Below are 14,559 nucleotides of genomic sequence, written 5' to 3'. Positions count from 1 at the left end.
GCTATGATGTCGTGGGATTTAGTGAGAAATGAGAGATCAGAAACTACTGATCAGCTACTGGTGAACACCCAACTCAAAAGCTGTAAAGAAATGGTTTGCACAAATTACAGCTAGTCAGATATTTTCACCATTATAGAATTAAATGCAGGAGACCCGGAGGAAGTCCATGAACCAAATGCCACAAGATTTTGAGAGAAATCAGAAATGCAGGGAAGACCACGGGGAGGAGGAGGAAGAAAACCAAACACGGCCGGAGTGGAGATCATTGAGCTACCATCCAGTGTCAAAGGAAAGAGTCACGTCCCTTCCTGAAGGTGTTGACTCCTTGCTGGGGTCACACGCAGAATGACACCCAGGCGCCACCATTTGAGTGAGCCACCTGGGTAAAGTACTGCAAATGCCCTCAGCATGGCATTCTGACAGTCTATTCAACTAGGAGGGCAGCATTTCATTGCCCATATATGGCCACATGACTTTTACAACTCACTTAGGTCATCAAGTTTTTAGCTTGTAACCCGTAGGGCATCGAGTTTAACTTTGTTGGGCACCTTATGATCCTTAGGTCATCAAACAGGTTGCTACCATGCACACCACAGCGGCCTTATCCTTATCAATATCCTGTTCCATTGTCTAAAGTTATCATTTTCCAATGTTAGCTCAGCAACCTTTGCTCTTCCTGAACTATGACTTTATCCAGGGGTGTCATTGTGATCAAAAGATAGGATCTGCAAGCTTACAATTTAAACCAATTCTGCCTACATTAACTGTTCTGTATTAAAAAATAATCTGAAAACGTACCTGTATTCTTACACAGCCTCATGGCAACAGAGACCAAGTGGATCTGAAGATAGGGGATAATTTACGATGGGAAAAATTGCCATTTAAAACAAACAAAGTCTACTTACACAACGGCTCTGGGATAAGTCAGCCCCCACAGCCTGCTTCCAATTCCCAGGACAGTAAGAAGAGTTAAAACCACATCAACCTGCACAGTGACTATAATCGGCATTTTCAGCAATCCAAGCATTTTTCAGGTGGTGGAGCTGGAAGAAAGATTAGATATTGTAAAGATGACTGGAAAATAACCCTTCTGTTTTCAGTTAGATACAAATATCCACAGTAAAGCTCACTTTACCCAATTACATACATCCCAACCACATAGTCAAGACAGATTCAAGCTTTGCCATCAGAACAACAGATAGCCCACCTAGCCACAGTACACCACCGCTGCATTTCCAAGAACAATGAATCCCATCATTACTCTCATGATATAAAAGGACACAAGACAGATTGTAAATCTATTCCACAACTGAACAAAGCTGCAGAATTCTCGAGCAACAATATCTTCTGTATGCAGCAGCACCTCACCTCGTGGTGTTAATGTTTTTTTTATTATTCATTTAGGGGATGTGGGCGTCGCTGACGAGGCCAGCATTTATTGTCCATCCCTAATTGTCCTCGAGAAGGTGGTGGTGAGCCACCTTCTTGAACTGCTGCAGTCCGTGTGGTGATGGTACTCCCACAGTGCTGTTAGCGAGAGTTTTCCAGAATTTTGAACCAGCGCCGATGAAGGAAGAACGATATATTCCCAAGTCAGGCGTGTCCGAATCCAATGCCTAGGTCAATGCCGGGTTTATTCTTGGTATACCATCTTGTAACAGTTTGATACAACTGAGTGGCTTGCTAGGCCATTTCAGAGGGCAGTTAAGAGTAGGGTTGTGAAGGAGTGGAAAGTTTCCGGGAAATTTCCCACGGGAAGTTTAGCTTGGGAATTTCGCCCAAAAAAGCACGTTAGCACAATATTGGTTTTTTTTGTATTTCTTTCATTTTTTTTTCCACAGGTCCTCTTAAAATTACTAACAGAGATGGAATCTTAATTATTAAGGAATTTCTTAATCAACATATGTTTATCTTCTTACTTGGCTTGTTTTAATAATTACAAGTTTTGTGTGTGACTGTGAACAAATGTGTCCTGATTGGTTGGATGAGTGATTAGCTCCCTCTATTGGTGATGTAGCGTCGTGCATGTACAGGTCATGCTTCCATCACATGGAGCATCAGGAAAAATTTATTCACCCTGTTGCAATCGTGCTGATAGACTGCAGTTCGACACAGAGACGAATGCCCTTTATTTCTCTGCATAGAACAATGCCACGTTTACTGTCGGATGTGTGGAAGCATTTTACCCCAGGCATTAAAGATGGAAAGACTGTGTACATGTGCAAACACTGTACAAAGCTATATGTAAAGAATGCCACAAAGATGCAGCAGCATTTATCCAAATGCAACAACTTCACTCAAAGTTCACAGCAGTCAGCCCAGATTTCCTCTGCTTCCATTCAAGATGATGGTTCACATTCAGTATCAGGCTCCTTATCATCAGCAACTCCTGGCCCACTTGGAAGGTTCTTTGATACAATGGATAACCATAGCCAGAAGAATGCAGATGAAACATAGAAACATAGAAGATAGGAGGAGTAGGCCATTCGGCCCTTCGAGCCTGCTCCGCCATTCAATGAGATCATGGCTGATCATCCAAATTCAGTACCCTGTCCCTGCCTTCTCCCCATATCCCTTGATCCCTTTAGGCTTAAGAAATATATCCAACTCTTTCTTGAATATATTTAATGAACTGGCCTCCACCGCCCTCTGTGGCAGAGAATTCCACAGGTTCACCACTCTCTGGGTGAAGAAATTCCTCCTCATTTCAGTCCTAAATGGCCTACCCCTTATCCTTAGACTATGACCCCTGGTTCTGGACTCCCCGACCATCAGGAACATCCTTCCAGCATCTAGTCTGTCCAGGCCTGACAGAATTTTATAGGTTTCGATGAGATCCCCTCTCAATCTTCTAAACTCCAGTGAGTATAAGCCCAATCGACACAATCTCTCCTCATACGTCATTCCTGCCATCCCAGGTATCAGCCTGGTGAATCTTTGCTGCACTCCTTCCATGGCAAGAACGTCCTTCCTCAGAGCTGTATATGCGACAGGCTCACCCCTCATGCTCACAGCCAATGTGTACTGGAAGAGATTTTTCAATGTTATTCGCCCTGCATATTGTCCTCCCACCAGACATGCTTTGTCTACTTATTTGCTGGAGGCTGAGTATAACAGAGTCCAAGGAAAGCTCAAAGAAACGATAGCGATGGCAGACTGTGTTGCAGTTATCTCAGATGGGTGGTCAAATGTACGAGGGGAGGGCATCATAAACTACATCATCTCCACTCCTCGCCCAGTGTTCTTCAAGAGCACAGACACAAAGGACAACAGACACACAGGCACATACACTGCTGATGAGCTGAAAGCGGTCATCAATGATCTTGGATCACAAAAGGTCTTTGCAGTAGTTACTGACAATGCTGCGAATATGAAGGCTGCTTGGGCTCAAGTGGAGGAGGCCTACCCTCATATTACATCTATTGAGTACGCAGTTCTTGCTCAACCTGCTCCTCAAGGACATCACGGGTTTGAGAACCATGGAAACACTGTACAAGAGAGCCAAGCAAGTTGTTAAGTATGTCAGAGGAAAACAGGTAGTTGCAGCAACCTACAATGAACAAGAACACCACACTGAAGCTGCCCAGCAACACTAGATGGGGTGGCGTTGTCATAATGTACAACAGCCTTCTGGAGGGTAAGGAGTCGCTGCAAGAAATGGCAATATCCCAGTCTGGGGATATGGAAACCACCATCAAGAAAATACTGCTAGATGATGTGCTTTGGGAGAGAGTGGTTAGCAGCCTTAAACTACTCTCACCAGTAGCATCTGCAATTGCTCAGATTGAAGGAGATGACACTGTCTTGTCAGATGTTCTCAGGCTTTTTGCTGATTTAAAAGAACAAATCAGCATTGCCCTACCCACATCCCTGCTGCTCAAAGCAGAGGAGAAGGCAATTGTTCAATTCATACAGACGCGTCAAGAATTTTGTGTCAAGCCGATTCATGCTGCAGCATACATGCTAGACCCAAAGCATGTTGGGAGACCAATACTTTCTGGAGAACAGATCAACAGCGCTTACAGTGTGATTTCTACCCTCTCACGCCACTTCAATCTGGACGTGGGTAAAGTTCTAGGAAGTCTGGCAAAGTTCTCTACCAAGCAAGGTCTTTGGAATGGGGACGGGATATGGGAATCATGCAAGCAGATCAGTGCACATACCTGGTGGAAGGGACTTTGTGCATCTGAGGCCCCGTCACCCATTGCATCGGTGATACTCCAAATCCCACCTTCATCAGCGGCCTCTGAACGAAACTGGTCACTTTTTGGGAATACGCATATAAAGGTGCGCAACAGGCTGACTAACGAGTGGAGAAACTGGTGGCTATCCGGGCGAACCTACAACTTTTTGAGCCAGATACAGAAGTGTCCACCACACAGCTAGACAGTGACACAGAGGAGGAAATGGACACGTCAGAGCCAGAGTCTGAGAATCAGGAGGAGCAATGATGAGTAGAAGACTCAAAGGGACAAAATAAGGACAAATTACAGGCTAAATAAGCTGACGCTCTTTTTATTTTATTTTAGATGGGTCTTTTTTGTGGGGGTTCAATAGAGTTCAAAATTATAACCTAAATAAAGTTTTGAAAGCCTGTTTTTATTTGTATGGAACAGTATGTCTATTTTGATGACAAAGATAATATAAGGGTCAGAGACAAAAACCATCAGTGTGCAAAAAAACTCAAAGTTCCCATAAATTCCCATGGAAAGTTTCCTCTTAAAAATTCCTGGAATTTTGCAACCCTAGTTAAGAGTCATCAACCAAAATGCTGTGGGTCTGGAGTCACATATAGGCCAGAGCAGGTAAGGACGGCAGCTTTCTTTCCCGAAGGGATATTAGTGAACCAGTTGGGTTTTTACAACAATCGGTAGTTCCATGGTCACCATTACTAGCTTTTTGATTCCAGATTTATTCAACTAACTAAATTCAATTTGACAAACTGCCATGGTGGGATTTGAACTCATGTCTCCAGATTATTAGTCCAGTAACATAACCACTTTGTTACAGTAACCTGTATCATCAGCTCCTGTTTAAGGGGACGGAAGAATATGCGTGCTGACTATTAGCATTTGCTCTTGCTAGGGCTATTTGGTCCGATTTCATTTTGACGTTGTCTGCATAGTATCATCTTCAGTAGTTCTGAAAGTTTTCTTTGTGGAGCAGTTGAGCGGTGTCGACACGCTTTGAACTGGTGCTCTAGAATAACTCGGCGCAGTCGTGGTAGGGGAGCTGGGTTTGAAGCTAAATCAAACTGCTCACAGAAAATATTTTGTTTGGGTTTTCTCAGCGTCATGGAATAAACTCCACGCTCCGTACGCACGAGATTAAAAAATGATACATTCCAAACTATCGTGGCCCATGAACACTTGCATTTATTATTCCACTCCTGGAGCCTAGAACTGGCCAACCTTCTTCAAAGTTGGATCTTGTAGTTTGTAATTTACAAATTGGACTAATGTTCCTTGTAATTTATTTTTGGGCCACGCAGCTCCTAATACGGGCTGCGCACCCCGTTCAAAATGTTTCTATTTAAATAGCCAGCTACGTGGGAGCTCTAGAGCCTAAAGGGAACATTGAATAGGACACTCTCAGAATTTGTCCAGATTTTTCTGAAATACATACATTTTTAGACAGAGGACCGTCAATGGGAAGCCACTGAATTTGTAATTTATTTTGTACTTGGGGGAAGAAATAAAACTCAAAAATAGCTCGTGGACCCCATTCAATTCAAAAACGGAGAATTATTTCTGCAATATAAACCATATATCAGAGTAAACTTTACTGTTTCGATTTTAATTTAGACGGGCCCATTATAAATGTGGTCACTTTAATACCTCTCACGAAGTCAACCATCTTGAAAATCCTGCTAATCATTATTAAAGTTGGAAATTACAGGCAGCAGTTCAGCCGTGGCTCAGTGGGCAGCGCCCTCGCCTCGGAGTCTTGTGGGTTCCAGTCCCACTCCAGAGACTTGAGCACAAAATCTAGGCAGACACTCAGTGCAGTGTTGAGGGAGTGCTGCACTGTCGGAGGTGTCATCTTTTGGATGAGATGTTAAACCAAGGCCTCATCTGCCCTCTCAGGTGGGCATAAAATATCCCATGGCACTACTGCGAAGAGGAGCAAGGGAGTTATCCCCGGTGTCCTGGCCAATATTTATCCCTCAATGAACACCATTAAAACAGATGATCTGGTCATTTATCTCATTGTTGTGTGTGGGACCTTGCAGTGCACAATAGCTGCCAGTGACTACATTTCAAAAAGTACTTCATTGGCTGTAAAGCGCTTTGGGATGTCCCGAGGTCATGAAAGGCGCTATAACATATCATCTTTCTGAAGAGATATTTCAACTCGTAAATATCAGAATCTGAATGCTACCTTTCCCCTAACCACTAGTAATAGAAATGTAGCCTCAGCTTCTTCCTGATTTGCCACTTTTAAAGTACTTTCTATCAACACTGCCAAGTACAGAGATTGAAATTTAGATTAGCCAGTGGCACATAACATATTCTCTATTTGGACCACTGACAGAGTTCCAGGGACTGAGTTCAATATAGGAAAAAGTCTAAGTTTGGGTAGCTGATGATGTCTTTTGGAGGCAGGGATTCCTCAGAAGTGTAATATTTGCAGAGTGGTCCCTCACACACAAAAATGTTTGAAAACCAGTGTTATAAACTGTACCTCTGACATGTTTAGAATGATTTTTGTGAAACGAACAGACAGACAGAAAGAACTGCATTTATATTAGGGTGACCATATTTTCTAAACTGAATCCAGGGACACATAGGGTGGGAGCACTACAAAGTAGCCAGGATGGAAAATGTAGGTTGCTCAGCGTAGCGAGGCAAACATTTTTTAGCAGCCTATATTTTAACAGTTTCACATATACACTACAAATGCAAAACAAATGTGCATATAATTACCAGATGTGACGTCACACTATTGAAGCACATTCAAACGCCATTTATAAATACAAGAACACTGGTTAGGAACATCTCTACGGCCTATTCAGAAAATCTCTTTCTTCACATCACTGCCCAAGTCATTTGTTTTTCACAGATTTATTAATGATTGCTTTGCTATCTCCACATTTCAAGAAAAGCGACATGATGACTTTGTTGCTTCTGCTAGTGGAATACGCGTAGAGGTTAATCTCCATCAACCATCACGCAGTCAACGATAATGTGGGTATGTGGATCAGGTGCTCTGCTGTACGCTAGTTCCAGGCTAACAAGGCAAGGGAATACACGATAAATGGTAGGATACTGAGAAGTGTAGAGGAAGAGAGGGACTTGAATGCATGTCCACAGATCCCTGAAAGTAGCAGGACAGGTAGAGAAGGTGGTTAAGAAGGCATACGGGATACTTTCCTTTTTTAGTTGAGGCATAGAATAAGAGCAGGGAGGTTATGCTAGAACTTTATAAAACACTATTTAGAGCACAGCTAGAGTACTGCGTACAGTTCTGGCCACCACATTACAAGAAAGATGTGATTGCACTCGAGAGGGTACAGAGGAGATTTACAAGGATGTTGCCTGGACTGGGGAATTTTAGCTATGAGGAAAGATTGGAGAGGCTGGGGTTGTTTTCTTTGGAACAGAGGAGGCTGAGGGGAGATTTAATTGAAGTGTATAAAATAGATAGAGTGGATAGGAAGGACCTATTTCCCTGAGCAGAGAGGTCAATAACCAGGGGGCATACATTTAAAATAATTAGTCGCAGGATTAGAGGGGAGTTGAGGAGAACTTCTTTCACAGAGAGGGTGGTGGGGGTCTGGAACTCACTGCCTGAAAGGGTGGTAGAGGCAGAAACCCTCATCACATTTAAAAATTACTTGGATATGCGCTTGAAGTGCCGTAACCTGCAGGGCTACGGACCAAGAGCTGGAAAGTGGGATTAGGCTGGAGAGCTCTTCTTCGGCTGGGACAGACATGATGGGCCGAATTACCTCTTTATGCGCCGTAAATTTCTATAATTCTATGATATGAAAGATTACACGAGAGGGTCTCTGACGGTTTACCCATGTTCCTATCTTTGGTTTGCACACTGAACACCACAAAGTACAACCAAACAGCATCCACCCGTTAGTTCCAAGCTTTCTGTACACTGACTGACACCCAGCTCTACCTCGCCACCGCCTCTCTCAAAACATCCACTGCCTCGCCACCACCTCGCTCAAAACATCCACTGCCTTGGAGTTGTCACATGGCCCGTCTGACATCCAATCCTGGATCAGCCAAAAATTCCTCCAGTTAAACATTGGGAACACCCAAACCATTGTTTTCAACCCCACCACAAACTCCGTTCCTTGGCCACCGACACTGTCCACGGAAAATGGGGACGTATGATCACCCTAATTTCTACAGCGCTTTTCACGACTACCGGATGTCCCAAAGCGCTTTACAGCCAATTAAGTACTTTTTGATGTGTAGCCACTGTTGTAATGTAGGAAATGCAGCAGCCAATTTGCACACAGCAAGCTCCCACAAACAGCAATGTGATAATGACCAGGTAATCTGTTTTAGTATAATAAAAAATAAAAACAGAAAATGCTGGAAACACTCTGCAGGTCAGGCAGCATCTGTGGAGAGAGAAACAGAGTTATGTTTCAGGTCGATGACCCTTCGTCAGAACTGGAAAAAGTTGGAGATGTAACAGATTTTAAGCAAGAGTAGGGGCAGGGAAAAGGGGGGAGGGGAGGAAAGAACAAAAGGGAAGGTCTGTGATAGGGTGGAAGACAGGAGAGATTAAAAGACAGATGGGATGATGGTGCAAGGCAAAAGGAGATGGTAATGGGACAAGTAAAGAAACAAGAGTCTAGATGAGGTGTAAATGGGAATGGCAGAATCATCAACAGCTGCCATCTGAAAAAAATAATAGGGACAGAGGTTATGGTCTGAAATTGTTGAACTCAGTGTTGAGGCCAGAAGGCTGTAAAGTGTCTAATCGAAAGATGAGGTGCTGTTCCTCGAGCTTCACTGGAACAGTGTAAGAGGCCAAGGACGGAGAGATCAGAGTGGGAGTGGAGCGGAGAATTAAAGTGACAGGCGACCGGCAGCTCGGGGTCACCCTTACAGACTGAACGGAGGTGCTCCACAAAGCGGTCACCCAATCTGCGTTTGGTGGTCTCAATGTAGAGGAGACTGCATCGTGAGCAGTGAATACAGTACAAGTATATCGCTGATGTTTGATGAGGGATAAAAATTGGGAGCTCAGCATCCATTTATCATCATGAGTTTGACCGCACACCCCGCCCCCCCGGGGGAAGGGGGTTTGACCCCACACCCCTCCCCCCGGGGGAAGGGGGTTTGACCCCACACTCCCCCCGGTTTACCCCCACACTCCCCCCGGTTTACCCCCACACTCCCCCCGGTTTACCTCAGCTCCTCGCTCTCTTTGCCGTCGCTTCACCTCATGATCTTCCCGCTTGTCTCCGTGTGTTTCACTAATGGCGGCCGATTGGATACTCCTTGGCCGAGCCGCGGTCGGCCTGAAGGGCTGGGCGGGCGCTGGAAGCCCGACGAGCGGCTTCTCGCTGAGGCTACGCGCTGACATCACCGGCAGCGCGTCCCCATAGCAACCGTCCCCGCCTTACGCGCGACGTCCTCCCCAACGTGAGGGGGCGTGGCTACAGCGCGCTTCATTTGCGCAGCTGTGGCCGATGGTCATTCCTGGGTAGCTTTGAGCAAAGGAGAGAGATATTCATCCACCCATCCATCAAAGCAATGCCCTGGGAACCAGTCTACCTTCATTTTGCAAATAGAAATAAAAACCTTCATACCACTGTTCATCAAAAAAAAGACTTGCATTTCTATAGCGCCTTTCACCAACTCAGGACGTTCCAAAGCGCTTTACAGCCAATGAAGTACTTTTTGAAGTGTAATCACTGTTGTAATGTAGGAAACGCAGCAGCCAATTTGAACACAGCTAGCTCCCACAACAGCAATGTGATAATGACCAGATAATCTGGTTGGTTGAGGGATAAATATTGTCCAGGACACCGGGGAGAACTCCCCATCTCATCTTTAAATAGCGCCGCGGGGTCTTTTATGTCCGCCCATCCGAGAGGCAGACATTTAACATCCCATCAGGTATATAACACCTCCAACAGTTCAGCACTGCCTCAGTACTGCACTGACCTGTCAGCCAAGCTCAGGTATCAGGGGTGACAACTTTTTTGCAGAGGGCTGTAGGGGTTTGCCCTTCTCAGAAAATGGAGATTATTTTGGGCACTTTATTTAGTGCAGTTTCCTGGTTTTAAAGTAAATTTATTGCCCATCCATAGTACAACTGAGTGGCTTTCTAGGCCACTTCAAAATCATAGACAAGAGGAAGTTTAGAGTCAACAATGTTGGTGTGGGACTGGAGTCACAGATGGGCTATGCCAGGTAAGGATGGCAGGTTTCCTTCCCTAAACGACATTAGTGAACCAGTTGGGTTTTTACAACAATCCAACAGCTTCATGATCACTAAATAGTACCAGCTTTTTATCCAGGAGCAAAAATCATAAGGGCATTCAGAAAGTGTGTTCTTCATTTTCTTTGAACACTTTCGTTTATTAAGCATTAAAATATTAGAGATGGGGGAAAAAAGACTTTGAGTGAGCGAGGCGGTTGCAGGGACACAGAGTTCTTGGAGGGTTATTGAGCTGGAGGAGGTTATTAAGATACAGTGGGCAGAGGCCATGGACACAAGGACAATAATTTTAAAATTGAGGTATTGGGTGACTGGAAGCCAATACAAGTCAACAATCACGGGGTGATGGGCAAGCTCAACTTGTTGCAGGATATATGGGCAGCAGAGTTTTGGATGAACTGAAATTTATGGAGGGTGGACGATGGGAGGCCAGGCAGGGGAGCATTCGAATAGTCGAGACTGGAGGTGACACAAGGCATGGACAATGAGCGTTTCAGCAGCAGAGTCCCAAATGTTACATTGCTTTCCAGGTGCCAGGGTTCGGGACATCATGGAGCAAATACAAAAGGTTGTGGGAATGGGAGTGCAAGCAGCTACAGATAAATTAAGGAACAGAACCTCCAGGGTAGTAATCTCTGCATTACTCCTAGTGCCGCACGCTGGACCAGACCAGGAGAGAAAGATTAGGATCATCACTGTGTGGCTGAAAAGATGAGGCAGAAGGGAGCTTTTCAGATTCCTTGGACTCTGGGACCACTTTCAGAGCCAGAGAAGGCTGTACATGAGGGATGGCCTTCAGCTAAACCGAAGAGGCACCCGTGTCCTTGCAGAAAGGGTAATTATGGCAGCGGGGAAAGTTATAAACAAGCTAGGACGGTGGGAGGGCAGTGGATATCTGGAATTCGCTCCCCAAAAAAGCTGTGGATGCTGGGTCAATTGGAATTTTCAAGACAGATTGCTAGAGTTTACTTGTGTAAGTGTATCAAGGGATATGGAGCAAAACCTGGTAAATGGAATCAAGGTACAGATCAGCCATGATCTCATTGAATGGCCTACTCCTCCTGTTCCTATGTAAATGTGTTGAGGTAGGCCAGGGGTGGGCGATATTACAAAGGTGGGGCAATGTTAGAGGTGAAAGTAGGTGATTTTTGTGATGGAGAGGATATGGGAAGCTCAGCTCAGGGTTGAATAGGATGCCAAGGTTGTGAACAGTCTGGTTCAACCTGAAACAGTGGCCAGAATCAGTGATAACGGGACCGAGTTCATGGCGGGGACTGAAGGGGATCGTTTCAGTCTACCCAATTTTTAACTGGAAGAAATTGGAGCTCATCCAAGACTGAGCATCAGCCAAGCAATCTGACAACACAGAGGCAGTCAAGGGAGATGATGGGAGAGGCAGGGCTGGGTATTATCAGCGTAAATGTGGAAACTGACCCCATCTCTTTGGATTATATCGGCAAGAGGCAACATATAGACAAGAACTGGAGAGTTCCCGTGGGAGATTCCAAAGGTAACAGCGTGGTAGTGGGAAGAGAAGCCATTGCTGGAGATCCATTGTCCATGATTGGCTCGGTAAGAGTGGGACCAAGGAAGGGCAGTCCCACTGAGCTGGACAACGGTGGAGGCGTGGGTGGAGGATGGCGTGTTCAAAGGATTCAGAGAGGTCACGGAGGGATAATTCACCGCGCTCACTGTAACAAAGGACATGATTTGAGACTTTGATTAGGGCCATTTCACTACTGTGGTAGTACACACGCCACCACCTCCAGCTTCATCTCCATTTCTGGATGATTAAATCTGACTTTTGATTGAGACAGTCACTGTTATCTTGACTATCGATTCGGTTTTGGTTTAGCTTTCAAACTCGTCACTACTTAAGTAAGTCTTTAATAAAAAATATTGTCTGTGAGTGTGCAATTCCAAGCTTTCTTCATGATTGGATGCAGTAGTATTTTACACTGCAACATAAATATTTAATTGCCGATTTGCCTCCATTTACAGCACATTTTTGCTTCAGTGTGCCGGAACTTCTGAGGTCAAGCGGACAGATATGATCTTGCATTGTCCAGTACAAATCTTGAGTTCATTTTCTTCTCACACTGAAGAAAGTGGAATAAAAAAAATCATTAGATCTTTTGGGACATGCAACCCATTGTAGGCTACATTTACTGTGACACAAAGGCATGAAGTCTGTCCTATTGTGCCCTATTTAATCCCAGTGACAAAACTGCTCATTCCATCAAAAGTAATCCTGCCTTCTCCTGCACAGCTCATTGCAAATGAGATGATCGGCCATACAGAAGACTTACACGGTAAAATGCAATTGCCACAATATGTAATGCAAGTCTATTTTTAGATCACCTACTTATCTGCAATATGGCCTTCCTCAATCTTTGAATGTAATTTATCCTCCATATAAGTCGAAGACTTAAACACTCATCCCATATCTTCTAACCTCCTCTCTTGCACGGGATACAAGAGGGGGGAAAAAAGTCATCTTAAAGGTGACCCTTTTTTTGGTAGGAGGTAGCCCGTTGATTACAAGGTCTAGCACTAGTATCGCACCTTAGTTCTGTTGAAGGAGACGAGAGGAAAACCAAGTTGATGCAACAAGGCAAAAAAAACCCACAAAAATATGAAATCCCAAATGGCAAGAACCACCAGACAGGTAAGGAGAAAGCTTTGTATGTGGAAACTGAATATTGCTCAGGGAATGAAGGCAGCAATATATAAAAGGTACAAATCCTTTTAACTTAGCAAACAATTCAATTGACTTAATCTTGAAACACAAGCACCAAAATGCATGACAGCCTGAGCTTGCAGATCAAGACAATAATCCTGCTTCTAAACATAAACTACTCTGCACAGCGATCTTGATATTAGAGTCAAGGAAAATCCTCCTCCTATTGGTCCAAGATGTGGCCACAGCACGAGTAGACTGATGTTCAACTTTCCTTGATGGTATCGAGAGAGGTATAGATATTAGAGAGAACTTGCATTTACATACAACCTCAGGATGTCCCAAAGCGCTTCACAGCCAATGAAGTACTTTTGATGTCTAGTCACTGTTGTAATGTAGGAAGCTATGTCCTTGTACATGAATCACAGAAAGTTAACATGCAGGTACAGCAAGCAATTAGGAAAGCAAATAGTATGTTAGCTTTTGTTACAAAAGTAAAAAAGTCTTATTACAATTATACTGGGCATTGGTGAGGCCACACCTGGAGTACCGTGTACAGTTCTGGTCTCCTTACCCAAGGAAAGACATACTTGCCTTAGAGGGAGTACAGCGAAAGTTCACTAGACTGGCTCCTGGGATGAGGGGATCTCCCTATGAAGAGAGACTGAGTAGACTAGGCCTGTGTTCCTTAGAGTTTAGAAGAATGAGAGGTGATCTAGTTGAAACATATAAAATTCTTATGGGGTTTGACAGGGTAGATGCAGGGAGGATGTTTCCCCCTGGCTGGGGAATCTAGAACATGGGGTCACAGTCACAGAATAAGGGGTCAGCCATTTAGGACTGAAATGAGGAGAAATGTCTTCACTCAGAGGGTTGTGAATCTTTGGAATTCTCTACCCCAGAGAGCTGTGGAGGCTCCGTCGTTGAGGACTTTTATGACAGAAGTCGATAAGATTTTTGGGAACAAAGCAAATGAAGGGATACGGGGATAGTGCGGGAAAGCTGGAGTTGAAGTAGATGATCAGCCATGATCTTGTTAAATGGCAGAGCAAGCTCAAACGGCTAAATGGCCTAGTCCAGTTCCTATTTCTTATGCTCTTATGAATAGAGGTATACTTGCTTAGTAATGAGTTTAATTAAAGATTTATGAAATAAGACTAAGTTGCCTAAATATCAAATGCCCTACTTCTCAGCTTGCTCATTCTGCTTCAGAAATTGTCCAAACCTCCTTCCCTGCCCCAAAAATCAATGACAGAGCCATCAAGGCCCTGCTCTCTGAAATTCTGTCCCCAAACCCCTCAGCTTTGCTTCAACTCTTTCCCCATCTTCAAAGCTTCCTCAAAACAGACCTTGCCATTGATCTCTTCCCCTCATGTGAAGCGCCGTGGGACATTTGTCCAAGTTAAAGACACTGTATAAATGTATGCATCAAACTGAATGCACCCATTAAACACCAGTCA

General features: G+C 44.4%; 2 protein-coding genes across 2 annotated transcripts in view; both read right to left on the bottom strand.

The window, feature by feature from the left end:
- Positions 1 to 9,560, bottom strand: part of pomt1 (protein-O-mannosyltransferase 1) — a 53,838-nt gene extending 44,278 nt beyond the window's left edge. Inside the window, exons 1-2 of the mRNA XM_085965328.1 lie at positions 9,382 to 9,560; positions 906 to 1,043 (exon numbers count right to left, since the gene is read on the bottom strand). Coding sequence (XP_085821454.1) covers positions 906 to 1,027 — 122 coding nt within the window. The 5' untranslated portion in view covers positions 1,028 to 1,043; positions 9,382 to 9,560. The remainder of the gene's footprint in view (positions 1 to 905; positions 1,044 to 9,381) is intronic.
- A 2,728-nt stretch (positions 9,561 to 12,288) lies between these two features.
- prrc2b (proline-rich coiled-coil 2B) overlaps positions 12,289 to 14,559 on the bottom strand; it is a 92,874-nt gene continuing 90,603 nt past the window's right edge. Inside the window, exon 33 of the mRNA XM_085965327.1 lies at positions 12,289 to 12,518. Within this exon, the coding sequence (XP_085821453.1) occupies positions 12,456 to 12,518 (63 nt within the window). The 3' untranslated portion in view covers positions 12,289 to 12,455. The remainder of the gene's footprint in view (positions 12,519 to 14,559) is intronic.

The sequence above is a fragment of the Somniosus microcephalus genome, chromosome 23 (assembly GCF_052327205.1).
Source record: "Somniosus microcephalus isolate GS21.2 chromosome 23, FLI_Smic_1.0, whole genome shotgun sequence".
Taxonomy (NCBI): domain Eukaryota; kingdom Metazoa; phylum Chordata; class Chondrichthyes; order Squaliformes; family Somniosidae; genus Somniosus; species Somniosus microcephalus.
This window is presented reverse-complemented; position numbering and strand designations above follow the sequence as displayed.